This window comes from Hordeum vulgare, chromosome 4H (assembly GCF_904849725.1).
Source record: "Hordeum vulgare subsp. vulgare chromosome 4H, MorexV3_pseudomolecules_assembly, whole genome shotgun sequence".
NCBI classification, from domain to species: Eukaryota; Viridiplantae; Streptophyta; class Magnoliopsida; order Poales; family Poaceae; genus Hordeum; species Hordeum vulgare.
In genome coordinates, this window is record NC_058521.1 from 29316364 (window position 1) to 29331023 (window position 14660).

The following is a 14660-nucleotide window of genomic DNA, read 5'->3' on the forward strand; positions in this document are numbered from 1 at the left end:
CACAATGAAAAATACATTTTACATTTATATAAGGTCACTAACACTAATTGAGGCAAAAATTACTGGTGTTTCCTCGTCGTAGCAACTTATTCAATACTTGCATACATGTAATCATAATGACATTTAGTTTCTTTCTTCTCATTTCTTCATTGCATGGGTGGGCTTCAACAGTGGTGGCAAACTGTCGGAGGGTGCACACCAGCGATTGAGGGCCGCCGGCACCTTGTCACCCGTCTGACCGAGGGCGTCGCATCACTAGCACCAACAGAGATTGCTCGCGCGTCAGGGCCACCTTGCACATGCCGCCCAGGGCCGCCGCCCCGAACGTCGTGGCCCTCCACGCGTCGTGGAGCCACCAGATCACTGACACCTTCATCGGTGTGAAGCGCGGGTGTCGGAGCACACCTCAGGTAGCGGCAGAGGGGGAGAGAATGGGGGGAGGGTGCGACGGCGGTGGCTAGGGTTGCCCCCGAGTCGCCTCAGTGGAGACGATGCGGGAGGGGGAAAATTCTTCTAGGTTCGGTTCCCTCAAAACACTGTCAATGTTGTAACACGTACTAAAACTTGATTCCTCTTCTTTATTAATAAATGAGGCAAATCTTTTGCCTCTTGTTCAAAAAGAAAAATTATTACTATTTCCAAGAGGAATTCACTTGGCACAATTATTAATTGACTGGTAGTTGAATTTCATCAATACACAGTAAACGTGAGTGTTTTAGGCCCAATTTCCTGCACTTAATTTCATTATTAACACAAGGTTGCATACTATGTACTTTTCCATACTGGACAGGTTTTTGTTTTCTCAGTTTCCAGACAATTCAGGATTGAAATCCCAAAATCAGCATGCATCTTCTATATCTAAGTAGCTAGACCCATTAACTATTTCTCTCAACATGCAAGCATGTCACATCATCACACAACACGCAAGAGAAAAGACCCAACTCCACTATCATATATCTCTCAACATACAAGCATGTTACTTCATCATAAAACATGCATGAGAAAAAGACTCATTTCAACATGCAAGTTATTTATATTTAATATTCTATATCTAAATAGCTAGCCTCCACGAACTATTTCTTTCAACATGCGAGCATGCCATATCATCACACAACATGCATGAGAAAAGGCCCAACTCCACTACCATGTCTCTCTCAACATGCAAGCATGCTACTTCATCATGAAACATGCATGAGAAAAAGACTCATTTCAACATGCAAGTTCTTTATATTTAATAAAAAATTACAACTATATATTATTAGCCTTTATATTATTATTACTTTAAATATTCATGGTTCATACAACGAATTACGTTGAAATATATTGTAAAATATCCCCGCAACAACGTGCGGGTTGTCATCTAGTTGTTCCAATATTAGCAACCTGAACTAAATGTTGTTGTATAGGTATAACAGTGTGTAAAATGGCATCTCAGCATGATCAAAAGGATCGGTAGGCAAAAACCTGATCAAGCAGCGATTCCTCAATTACAGTTTTTCTGCCATAAATGTGATTTTGGGATATTAATGCATCTTCAATTCCAAATGCCTAACTATTTTATATGGATCATGGTTATAAACAGTTTCACGAATACACAAAACTTTACCATTTTCTTCTTGTCATATCTAGCAAGAAAGCCAACTCCTGATTGCCTTTGTTGTTCAAGCCAAAAAAGCTTCAGTTCCCAGGGTGAGGTTCGTTGTTACACTCTGAAATGCACAAGCAAAATATGTTGCAATAGTCTAAAGTATCGAAATGGTGGAACTTAAAAATATTCACTATATGATTCATTTTTTTCTATTGTAAGTTGTAGGTTAATTTGAGATAGTATGTTGTCTTCTCTATATGATTCATTTTTCCAGCATCAAGTATATGCAACAAACTATAGGGATATACTCCCTCCGTCCTAAAATTCATGTCTTAGATTTGTTTAAATATGAATGTATTCATATTTAGTCACATTTTAATATTTATATACATCTATTTCTAGACAACCTAAGACAAAATTTGGAACAGAGGCAGTATGAATGATCAACTATGATTGGAATGATAGATCTATGGTTATTATATCAGCTAAGACACTTAGTGAAGGGTACTCTAGCATTCGTTGGTCGAGTCACATGGAGAATTCGGTGAGACATTTGTTGTCGTGTGGGTTACTTGCTTGCTAGTTTCGCCTTGTGTAGATTGTTTGCTTGTTGTAGCTCATCATTTAGGGTGTATCACCCAATTGCATTTTAGATAACTTACTATTCCGAAATCCCCATCCAAAAATCAAGTAAGGGAAGTAAAATTTGGTTGAGGCATCTTTGATCCTTCACACTCCAAACAATCACTATGTCTTTATTTATGATCACAATGCACACATAATATTTGAAATTTAACTTGAAACCCATCATATATAGATAGTTCTAAGCAACACGAAACCCGAGGACACAATGGGAAGTCTCCTGTGCAGGAGAAAATCGCCACGACGGCCTCTCTAAATCGGTAATTTTTTTGACAGATCTTGAGTGCCCAGGTCAACCAGCAGGGTGCATGGTGGCACAAATTTTGCTGCTAACCACCCACCCCATCCTTACAAAATCCATACGTGTACGATTAGCAATGTCATTCACACAGATACAAAAGTACTATTTCAAAGACCATACCAACAAGACATGCAGCAGTAAATCTGCATGCACTTCTTTATGTTTTGATTTGAGAAACGAAGGCAGCAACTAGTTACTGGGCCTAGGTGTTGCCCACTCAACATGGAGGATGAGATTATCATAACCATAGCCATTGAGCTTGCTGATAGCATTCTCAGCATCCTCCCTCTGGACAAAGTTGACGAAGCCAAAGCCCCTGCTTGATCCAGTCCTCTGATCTAGCGCAACATAGACTCGGCTGACAGGGCCAAATGAACGGAACAGCTCGAGGAGGTCAGGCTCACGGGTGTCCTCAGATAAATTGGTAACACGGACAGAGTTCTCATCATTCCTGCGCCTCATGTCGTGTCCACCATCATGGTAAACTGCATCCGTCCTTCGCCTTGGGTGAACATATGAGACCTTAGCAGGATCATTCAGTGCTGCAGGTCCGTCAGAAGTAGGAGGCCTGTCCAGAGTATCGACGAGTTCCTTGTAGGGGCACTTTGCGGTCCAGTGGTCGCCCTTCTTGCCACAGGATCTGCAGACCATGAGAGCAGTACCTCTGTTTGCCGTTGCCAGTTCATCACTGGAAGCACTTGGTTCATCAGCCTTGCTACCTACAGTCAAGTGAACAGTTAGCAAATAAGATGAGGACATGTTTAGGGACTTCAGAACCACAATAAGGATGTACCAACCAATAGCAGTGTTCATGTTAGCTGGAGCGTGAGCAATGGCTAAATAGACAAGTTACATTTGCGTGGGTTATGGAAGGAAATTTAACATGCTCCCCATCAGCCAAGAAACAGCTTTCAGGAACCGTGCGCGGTGTGCTAGAACACACAAACAAACCTCCCTATAAGCTACGTACTCCATAGGGAACCGATAGTGCATCACAAGTTCACAACTGCAATCGGAAATCCAATGATCAGACACTATACACGGCCTGCAAGCAGCGTCCTTGAATCACCTACCGAACTCAAACAGAAGATATTTATTCAAATAGTCCTATCTAGCTAGATATTATGAAATTGATTAAACTCGACCGCAGCTTCTCTTAATTAATGTATAAGTCACTGAATTTTCGTAGCAGATGTGCAAAACTAGCTAGTATGCCCTCTTACACAACCAACACAGCAGCGCTGCTTCAAAACATGTGAATGAAGAACCTTTGGCGACAAACAACATTAACATATTATAGTACAGTACTCCAACAATATCCAGTAGCCGATGTATTCCAGATGTGCAAAGCTAGACTGATCGCCTATCTCGATTGATTCTACGATGCTGCAAGGGCTACGAACAACCTAACATATTCTCCGTGATTTGACACAGGGTCTAGCAATACGTACGTACGGCAGTTGATTCGAAGCAAAGATGTAACGATCTAGGCGGGGGCAGAGATCGGATCGACGGACCTGGGGCGCGTGGGCGCTCGAGGAAGATGTCCTCGGTGGAGACGACGGTGAGGCGGGCGGAGGCGTCGTCGCCAGCGGCGGCGTCGCCGAACTTGGCCCAGGAGCGGCGCTCGACGGCCGACTTGGAGAGGCGCGTGCGGGCGAGCTTGACGACGCGGGTGGTGGTGGCGACCTTGACCTTGCTGCCATCGTCGTCGAAGCGGTAGTGGGTCGTCTTCTTGAGGCCGTTCTCGTCGGGCCCGACGACGACCGGCGGCGGGAGCAGGAAGTCGAGGCCGTCGCCGTCGCCGCCGTCGTCCTCGTCGAGCTCGCTCCACCGGATCTTCGCCGCCGCCATGGCTATGGCTGCCGTCGCTGGTTCGTTCGCTGGGGTTCGGGGGTTCGGGCTTCGGGGTGCGGCGGCGGCGGGTTTGGTTGGGAAGTTGCGAGCTGTGGGACGGACGTACGTGCGGCTCGGATTGGTTGACGGCTATATCGTGCGCGTGGCGTGAGTTGGAGATGGGAGTTGGGAGTCTTGGGACCTCTGGGCTCCGTTTCTGTTTCTACTTGAGTCGGTTTGTAAGGAGACATACCGTGCGTGGCACGCCATGTTCGGGAATCCACCTTTTTCGAGACAAAGGGCAAGCGTGAGGGCCACGTACGAGTTTGCTGGGCCTAGCGCGCTGGGCCCTTTTAAGAGGCGGTACGAGTTTCCGTTTCGTGAGCTAGCGGGAGCTCCTATTTGGAAAACTCTATTTGCCGCGCCTTCGCAATTTTTGGCACATTAACAGTTGCGGGGATGATCTGGGTTGGCGCATTAACAGTTGAGTTGCGGGGATGCCGGTTTTGGGAATCTTCTAGCCTTTCCTAACCGGTTTTTTTTTTATTTTGGAAACTTTCTAGAAGATTTTCTGAACCGTGGTTTTCTCGTTTTTTTTCTGTTTTTATTTTTAAAATGTTCTGGATTATTTTTAAATGTTCCAGAATTTTAAAAATATTCGGGCATTTGTAAAGATGTCCCACAATTTGAAAAAATGTTATGGAATTTGAATTTTCTTTTTAGGAATTCGAGAAAAAGGTTCCGAAAATTAAAACAATGTTTTGGAATTTGAAAAAATGGTCTGAAATTTGAAAAAAATGTTCTGGAATTTGAATAAATGACAAAGAATTTAAAACATTATTCTGAACTTTTTATAGCCATGGATTTTCCGTTTCGTGAGCTCCCGGGACATCTTATTTGCCACATTCAAGGGAGCTCCTACCTGCCACTCACTGCACCAGGGAGCCCTGCGCCGCACAGGGGGCGTCCTGACTGGGCCGGCCCAGCTCTGTTTCTGTTTTTTATATTTTTTTTCGTTTTATTATTTCCTTTATTTGGTTTGTTTTTTCTTTCCTTATTTCCTTTCTTTATTGTATTTGAAGCAAAAACATTTTTTGTATTTGAAGAACAATTTTGACAAATCGTGAACGAATTTGGAAGAGCGAACTTTTTTTAAAGAATGAATAATTTTTCAATCTTGAGATTAAAATTTTGAAAAAGAGAACAATTTTGAAAAGCCAAAAAAAATTTGAAAGTGCAAACAAGTTTTAAAGCACAAACATTTTTTGAATTTTGATAAGAAATTTTAAAATTGAGAATTTATTTCAAAAATCATGAAAAAATTGGAAGCGTGAACATTTTTTTAAAGCACAACCATTTTTTGAATCTTGAGATCAAAATTTTGAAAAAACCCGGAGAAATTAGGAAGTACGAGTAAATTTTTAAAACACGGACATTCTTTTAATTTTGAGAAAAGTTTTGAAACCGACAAGAATTTTGAAAAATTCTGAACAAATTTGGAAGCGTGAATAATTTTCTAAAGCCTGGACATTTTTTGAATCTCTAGAACAAAATTGTGAAACGGAGAACAAATTTGGAAGCGCGAACAATTTTTTTAAACACGAACATTTTTTGAATCGTGGGAAAGAAATTTTGAAAAGGAGAACAATTTTGATAAACCCTGAACATTTTTTAAACCGAGAACAGTTTTGAAAAATCGTAGACAAATTTGGAAGCGCGAACAATTTTGAAAGAACAAGAACATATCCCTAATTCATGAACAAACTTTTAAAATTGTCATTGGGTTTTTGAAAATGAGAGCATTTTCTGAAACACAAACATTTTTTGAAAGTTCGAAACCAAAAATTGAATATGGGCACATTTTTCAAAATATGAACATTTTTCAAATCTGCGATCACATTTTGAAATCGCAAACATTTTTTAAATTGTGCACAAATTTGAAATTCATGAATAAAATTATAAAAGTATGAACATTTTTAAAATTATGAACATATTTTCGAAGAAGTGGAAGCCCACGACGAGTCGCGTCGTGGTTGCGGAGGAGGGTCCCCTCCCACGCCTAGTGACAGTCCTCATGCTGTGTGCTAGCTTGCTATAGAAGAAGACCGTGACACTCTCATGTATTAATGAGTGGGTTGTATACGCTTGGGGCCCCCGAAGTGGATGCCCACAAGGAGTCGCGGCGTGGCCACGGAGGAGGGTCCCCTCACATGCCTAGTGGCAGTCCTCATGCTCCGCGCTAGGGAAGAAGACGAAGGAAACACCCCGGGATCCGCATTTCTTGTAGGTTAACTCGTGCTGGGAACGATGATCACTTTTATTCTTTACTGTCTTCGACTTGCGAACGAGCTCACCAAACTGGCCCGTGTTGGATACGGCAGTCGCACCTCCCATTTTTGGGCTCGCAAACAAGTTAGCTTTGGGTTTTTTTGTGAAGATCTTTGTTTTCTAGTTTTCGCGGAGCTTCCTTGGTTTTTCGTCCTCTTACGGTGCCCAAATGCAAGCGGGGACGCACAAATGCAAGCGGGCTACCGCGTACCATTTGAAACATGGTGTTTTCTTTGCAGGACTTCCCTCAAGGGCCTCGCGAGACAAGCCCCGCAAGCAGCAACCGCTCGCACGAGCCACTCACGCAGAGAAGGCAATCCCGTGAGCACCGTGCCTCGAGAGCCCACACATCGGAGGCTGGGCCCTAACACCACGAGACGTCGGAGGGACCACGGAAGAGGTGCAAGCTTGACAAGAAGTACCAGGGAGAAACTTATTTTTGACCCAAAATAACATTCGTTTTAAAGCATGAAGGACATAATCCCTTTTTTACACGCCCCCGCGGGGCCAGCTTGTTGCATTATAGGAAAGGGGAGACAATGCAAAAGAAGGAAGATTGGGCTCCCGAAGCGCCACCACCAAGCGGCTGGAACGAGGCCCTCGCGAGGGCACCAGCCTCACGAGGCTCACACCGACAACCGTCATCAAGGACTTCGAGGAACCCCCGCGGGGCCGCGATGAGAAGTTCCCTAGAGGCTTCATGGGGAAGGACGACCAGGTCAGCACGAGGCAATGACCTAGCCAGGTAAGGGCAAGTACTAATAAGCGCTCGGGGGCTGCCCACGAGGCCTCGCCGCGCGTTGGGAGTGAAGGCCTCGGGAGCCATGCACCACGGCCCCCCTCGGCTGGGACATAGGAAACACGCGAGAGGCAGTGAAGGACCTCACAAAGGGAGCAAGGACACACCAAGCGTTACAGGCAGACACTACTCAAAACAAAGGTATATTACATAACGTCTGACGCCCTTTTCAGGGTCGAGTGATTCTTGATGCAACAGGGAAGGGAAAGAAAAGCCTAGGCGGAAGGAAGAAGCAGTGTGGTGGCGACTCCTCCCCCCGGGGGTGGCAGTTTTATAGCCATGGATGTGGTCCCCGAGGCATCATGGGAAGTGGAGGCGGCATCCGCTCCATTGTGCGGCGTGTGCGATGATTGGCCCGTGGACGGTTACGGCTTGCTCGCCTTGCTCCCCCAACCGAGCGCTCTGTGTGTGCCATGGGCCCAGGGGCGGTCTTACACGAGAAGGATGGCACGAGTGGATGGCGCCGGTCAAGAGAGCAATGATGGGAGGAGCTGCGCGCAGGCTTTACGTCAATTTACTCGGAGAAGTTCCCGAAGCGTTGCGAGAAGGAAGAGTTCCATGACACGACGGCTGCCACACGTCGAGCTAGCCCGCGCGCGATTGGGGCCCACGTCGCTTCACCCCCACCAGGCGGAGCCATGCACAACGTGGCCTGGGGGCTACTCTCGGGCCTGCGTCCCCAGGCGCAACACAGCTGGGCAATCCTGGTTCGGCCCATCGGCAAGCTCGGCAAGGAAGACCCTCGCGAGGGCCCCTGCCTCGCGAGGCAAGCGTCTAGGGATCATCGCCAAGGATCGCGGGGGGTCGCACGCTGCAAGGGAGAGTCTCGAGGCCACCCCTGAGGCTTTTGTGAGGCGGGCTCATCGAGGGTGACATGGCAGGGCCCCACGGTCCTGCGCCTCCGCGTGGGTGATGCAGGTTGCGCAGGCGGCGCAGGAGTCGGTGCGAGCGGGCGCGGACAGAGAAGCTTTCCCCTTTAGTGTTAAGGGAGCCAAGCCAGTTGTGGGTTCCCAAAGCAACCCCCCAAAGGTTTCCCGATCAAAGCAAGTGGGCTAAGGCTGGGGGCTCGGCAGGACGAAGGTCACCCCCAAGCCCACCAGCGCGTCATGGATGAGGGATTTTGCAAGCGAAGACCACCTTTGTTAGGGCAGGCCGCAGTCTTGTCCCCTTCCAAAATGGCCGTTGTGGCTACCCTTCCCGCCAATTCTATTTTCGGGGAAGAGGACCAAGGCCAGTATAAAAGAGAGGCCCGGACTCTGTAGTGAACGGATCCGAGGCTCAGTGTGTTGTACTAGGGCAAGAACCCATCTTTGTACTCGTCTTCCACCTCGAGCAATCTATCCAAGCAGGAGTAGGATTTTACACCACAAGGTGGCCCGAACATGGGTAAACCGCCACGTGTTCTAGTCCGCTTCCCTTTGCCAGTACCGCCGGAGAGTCGCTGTGAGGTTGAGAGGTATAACAGGGCACGAGAGCGAGCGCATCCCAATGTTTGAACCTTTTCTTGGGTCTGCTCCGCTCCGATTCCGACACCTCCAAAAAATCTAAAACGAGAATTGTACAAAAGCACTAGGTCTCTTACATTAAATTCTCGTTTCTAAATTTTCTTGCCATGCCATCTTTTAACCTTTTCTGTAAATAACTTAGAATTTTCATAAGCTTGTGTCATCCATTCATCCAGTGAGCTAATATCAAATAACCTCTTTTCACCGGCAAGTTTAAAACCATAATTAAGTTCTTTAATTGGCCATTAAGCTTTATGTTCTAACTCAAGAGATAAATGACAAGCTTTTCCATAGAGCATTTTATATGGGGACAACATTTTATATGGGGACATCCCCATGGGATTCTTGTATGCAGTTCTATAAGCCCACAATGCATCATCAAGTTTCTTAGACCAATTATTTCTGGATCTATTGACAGTCTTCTACAAGATTAATTTATTTTTTGTGATTGCTTAATTCAACTTGACCACTAGATTGAGGATGATAAGATGATGCAATTCTATGGTTAACATCATAGTTAGCTAAAAAGTTTACAGAAAGCACCATGAATAAAATGTGAACCACCATCAATCGTTAAATATCTAGGGACTCCAAACCTCGGAAAGAGAATGTCCTTAAGCATTTTAATAGAAGTGTTATGATCGGCACTACTAGTTGGAATAGCTTCTACCCACTTAGTAATATAATCAATAGCAACTAAAATATGAGTATATCCATTAGAGGAAGGAAAAGGTCCCATAGTGTCAAAAACTCAAACATCAAATGGTTCAATATAAAGTGAATAGTGCATAGGCATTTCCTGACGTTTACCGATATTACCAACTCTTTGGCATTCATCACGAGAAATGACATACTTACGAGCATATTTAAAAATAGTAGGCCAATGGAAACCGAATTGTAATACCTTGTGTGCAGTTTTATCACCGGCATGGTTTCCTCCGTAGGCCTCGAAATGACACTTCCTTAGAATTTGTTCCTGCTCATGCTCAGGTATACAACATCTAATAACACCATCTACCCCTTCTTTATAAAGATGTAGGTCATACCAAAAGTAATGTCGTAAATCATAGAAGAATTTCTTTTGTTGATAGGTGAAGCTAGGCGGAATATATTTAGCAACAACGTAATTAGCATAATCCGCATACCAAGGATTACTATGTGAAGTGTTTATAACACCAAGTTGCTCATCGGGAAAATTATTATCAATAAGTAGTGGGTCATCAAGCACATTTTCCATTCTAGACAAGTTGTCTTCTACAGGGTTGGCAGCTCCCTTCCTATCAACGATATGCATATCAAATTCTTGAGCAATACCGCCCATCTAATGAGTCTAGGTTTAGCATCTTTCTTTTCCATAAGGTATTTAATAGAAGCATGATCAGTATGAATAGTTACTTTAGAATCAACAATATAAGGTCTAAACTCATCACATGCAAAAAACAACTGCTAAAAAAATCCTTTTCAGTAGTAGCATAATTTCTTTGAGCTGTCTCTAGGGTCTTACTAGCATAGTGAATAACATTCAATTTCTTGTCGACTCTTTTCCCTAGAACAACACCAACAGCATAATCACTAGCATCACTCATAATTTCAAATGGTAGGTTCCAATCAGGTGGTTGCACAATAGGTGTAGAAATTAAGGCTTTCTTAAGTATTTCAAAGGCTTCTACACGATCATCATGAAAAACAAAAGGGACATCTTTTTGGAGAAGATTAGTTAATGACATAGAAATATTTGAGAAATCTTTAATGAAACGCCTATATAAACCAGCATGACCAAGGAATCTTCTTATACTTTGGTATCTTTTGAGAAGGGCATTTTCTCTACCGCATCAACTTTGGCCTTACCCACCTCAATACCTCGTTCAAAATTTTTATGCCCAAGCACTATACATTCATTCACCATAAAGTGGCACTTCTCCTAATTCAAGACGAGGTTAGTTTCTTCACATATCTGCAAAACTCGATCAAGGTTGCTCAAGAAATCATCAAAGGGAGTCCCGTAAACGAAAAAATCATCCATGAAAACCTCAAAAATCTTTTCACGGAAGTCAAAGAATATAGTAGTCATGCATATTTGAAAGGTAGCATGTGCATTGCATAGACCAAAAGGCATACGCCTATGAGCATAAGTTCCAAAAGTGCAAGTAAAGGTAGTTTTCTCTTGGTCCTCTTTTGACACAGGTATTTGAGAGAATCCAGAATATCCATCAAGAAAGCAAAAGTGTGTGTCCTTAGATAATCTTTCTAGCATTTGATCAATAAAATGCAAGGGGTAATGATCTTTTCTAGTAGCATTATTCAATTTCGTGGAATCAATTGCCACCCTATAACCACGTACTATCTTTGTGGAATAAGTTCATTTTTATCATTGGGAACAATAGTTATACCACCTTTCTTAGGAACACGATGAACAAGAGTTAACCATCTACTATCAGGAATAGGATAAATTATACCTGCTTCCAGAAGTTTTAGTACTTCAGTTCTTACAACCTCTTTCAACTTAGGGTTGAGACGACGTTGATGATCAACAACTCGTTTAGCATCAGGTTCCATATTAATCTTGTGCTCACAAAGAGTGTGTCTTATGCCCATAAGATCATCAAGAGTATATCCAATAGCAGCCCTATGCTTCTTTAAAGTTTTGAGTAATATCTTTTCTTCATGTTCTAAAATATTAGCACTAATAATAATAGGATATATCTTCTTGTCATCAAGATAAGTATATTTCAAAGTATCAGGTAAAGCCTTAAGCTCAAATATGGGATCTCCCTTGGGTGGAGGAGGATCATTTAAAATTTCAAATCGTAAGTTGTGCTTGATGATAGGTTGATGATCAAGGAGTATCCTATCTATTTCATTCCTTTCATTCAAATGCATATCATTCTCATGGTATAGCAAATATTGTTCTAGTGGATCGGTAAGAGGTACAACAATAGAAGCAAGACTAATCATTTCATCATTACTAGGCAATTCTTTTTCATGTGGTTGTTTTCTAAACTTGGAGAAACTAAACTCATGACAAATGTCACCAAAGCTCACTTTGACCTTCTCAGTCGCACAATTAATTTCCGTGTTAACCATATTCAAGAAATGTCTACCAAATATAATGGGACAAAAGTTAACTTGTTCCGAACCAAGTACTCGAAAATCAGTGGGTTACTTGACTTTTCCGCACAAGACTGCAACATCTCTAACAATCCCAAGTGATGAAATAATATCACAGTTTGCAAGCTTAATAGTGATATCAATATCTTCAATTGCATGGGGTGCTATATCATGCATAATTTCTTGATATAATGTAAAAGGTATAGCACTATTGCTAGCACCAATATCATGTTGGGGAACGTTGCATGGGAAACAAAAATTTTCCTACGCGCACGAAGACCTATCATGGTGATGTCCATCTACGAGAGGGGATGAGTAATCCACATACCCTTGTAGACCGTACAGCAGAAGCGTTAGTGAACGCGGTTGATGTAGTGGAACGTCCTCACGTCCCTCGATCTGCCCCGCGAACTATCCCGCGATCAGTCCCACGATCTAGTGCCGAACGGACGGCACCTCCGCGTTCAGCACACGTACACCTCGACGATGATCTCGGCCTTCTTGATCCAGCAAGAGAGACGGAGAGGTAGAAGAGTTCTCCGGCAGCATGACGGCGCTCCGGAGGTTGGTGACGATCTCGTCTCAGCAGGGTTCCGCCCGAGCTCCGCAGAAACGCGATCTAGAGGAAAAACCGTGGAGGTATGTGGTCGGGCTGCCGTGGAAAAGTCGTCTGAAATCAGCGCTAAAACCTCCGTATATATAGGTGGGAGAGGGGGGACCTTGTATTGGGGCTCAAGGAACCCAAGGGGGTCGACCGAGCCAAAGGGGGGAAGGACTCCCCCCCAAACCGAGTCCTACTTGGTTTGGTGGGTGGAGTCCTTCTTTCCTTTCCCACCTCCTCCTTTTTTTTCCTTTCTCTTTGATTTTTCTTCCAATGCGCATAGGGCCCTTTTGGGCTGTCCCACCAGCCCACTAAGGGCTGGTGCGCCACCCTCAAGGCCTATGGGCTTCCCCGGGGTGGGTTGCCCCCCCCCCCTGGTGAACTCCCGGAACCCATTCATCATTCCCGGTACATTCCCGGTAACTCCGAAAACCTTCCGGTAATCAAATGAGGTCATCCTATATATCAATCTTCGTTTCCGGACCATTCCGGAAACCGTCGTGACGCCTGTGATCTCATCCGGGACTCCGAACAACATTCGGTAACCAACCATATAACTCAAATACACATAAAACAACGCCGAACCTTAAGTGTGCAGACCCTGCGGGTTCGAGAACTATGTAGACATGACCCGAGAGACTCCTCGGTCAATATCCAATAGCGGGACCTGGATGCCCATATTGGATCCTACATATTCTACGAAGATCTTATCGTTTGAACCTCAGTGCCAAGGATTCATATAATCCCGTATGTCATTCCCTTTGTCCTTCGGTATGTTACTTGCCCGAGATTCGATCGTCAGTATCCGCATACCTATTTCAATCTCGTTTACTGGCAAGTCTCTTTACTCGTTCTGTAATACAAGATCCCGCAACTTACACTAAGTCACATTGCTTGCAAGGCTTGTGTGTGATGTTGTATTACCAAGTGGGCCCCGAGGTACCTCTCCGTCACACGGAGTGACAAATCCCAGTCTTGATCCATACTAACTCAAGTAACACCTTCAGAGATACCTGTAGAGCATCTTTATAGTCACCCAGTTACGTTGCGACGTTTGATACACACAAAGCATTCCTCCGGTGTCAGTGAGTTATATGATCTCATGGTCATAGCAACAAATACTTGACACGCAGAAAACAGTAGCAACAAAATGACACGATCAACATGCTACGTCTATTAGTTTGGGTCTAGTCCATCACATGATTCTCCTAATGATGTGATCCCGTTATCAAGTAACAACACTTTCCTATGACCAGGAAACCTTGGCCATCTTTGATCAACGAGCTAGTCAACTAGAGGCTTACTAGGGACAGTGTTTTGTCTGTGTATCCACACAAGTATTGTGTTTCCAATCAATACAATTATAGCATGGATAATAAACGATTATCATGAACAAAGAAATATAATAATAACTAATTTATTATTGCCTCTAGGGCATATTTCCAACATATCACACCCGCCATAATAGCAATGATCTCCTATTTTAACTGAGATAACAGGTGTGCCTAACACTTGTTTATTTTTATCTAGTTCGTCTTGTTTGTTTCTAACAAGTTCCATAATTCTACCAGCTTCATCACAGAGATAAATAACCTGTCCATCAATACTATCAGCTAGGAGATTTAACTATAGCAACATTAGGCTCAACATTTATTTGTTCAGAAGGTGTAGGTGTTCTAACATAATTCTTATTAACCGTTGTTGTAGCGTTAGCATGTTCTATAATCCTAATAGGAAAAGGAGGTTTCTCAATGTAAGTAGTAGGAACAATTGGATCAACATGGTTAACAATTATTTCTTCCGTCTTAATTCTAACACGTTCCTCAGGTAATTTTTCAATGGGAGGATGATATTTAAACCACTTTTCCTTGGGAAGATCAACATAGGTAGCAAAAGATTCACAAAATGTAGCTACTATATGAGAGTCAAGGCCATACTTATTGCTAAACTCA

At 43.7% G+C, this 14660-nt stretch overlaps 1 protein-coding gene across 1 annotated transcript; it reads right to left on the reverse strand.

Annotated features, from left to right (window-relative positions):
* Positions 1-2381: 2381 nt before the first annotated feature.
* LOC123451101 (eukaryotic translation initiation factor 3 subunit G-like) lies at positions 2382-4579 on the reverse strand. Its single transcript, XM_045128110.1, has 2 exons — positions 4049-4579; positions 2382-3250 (listed from the first exon to the last, which is right to left on the reverse strand). The coding sequence occupies exons 1-2, from the start codon at positions 4383-4385 to the stop codon at positions 2721-2723; spliced, it is 867 nt and encodes a 288-aa protein (XP_044984045.1). The 5' UTR covers positions 4386-4579; the 3' UTR covers positions 2382-2720.
* Between the last annotated feature and the right edge of the window lie 10081 nt (positions 4580-14660).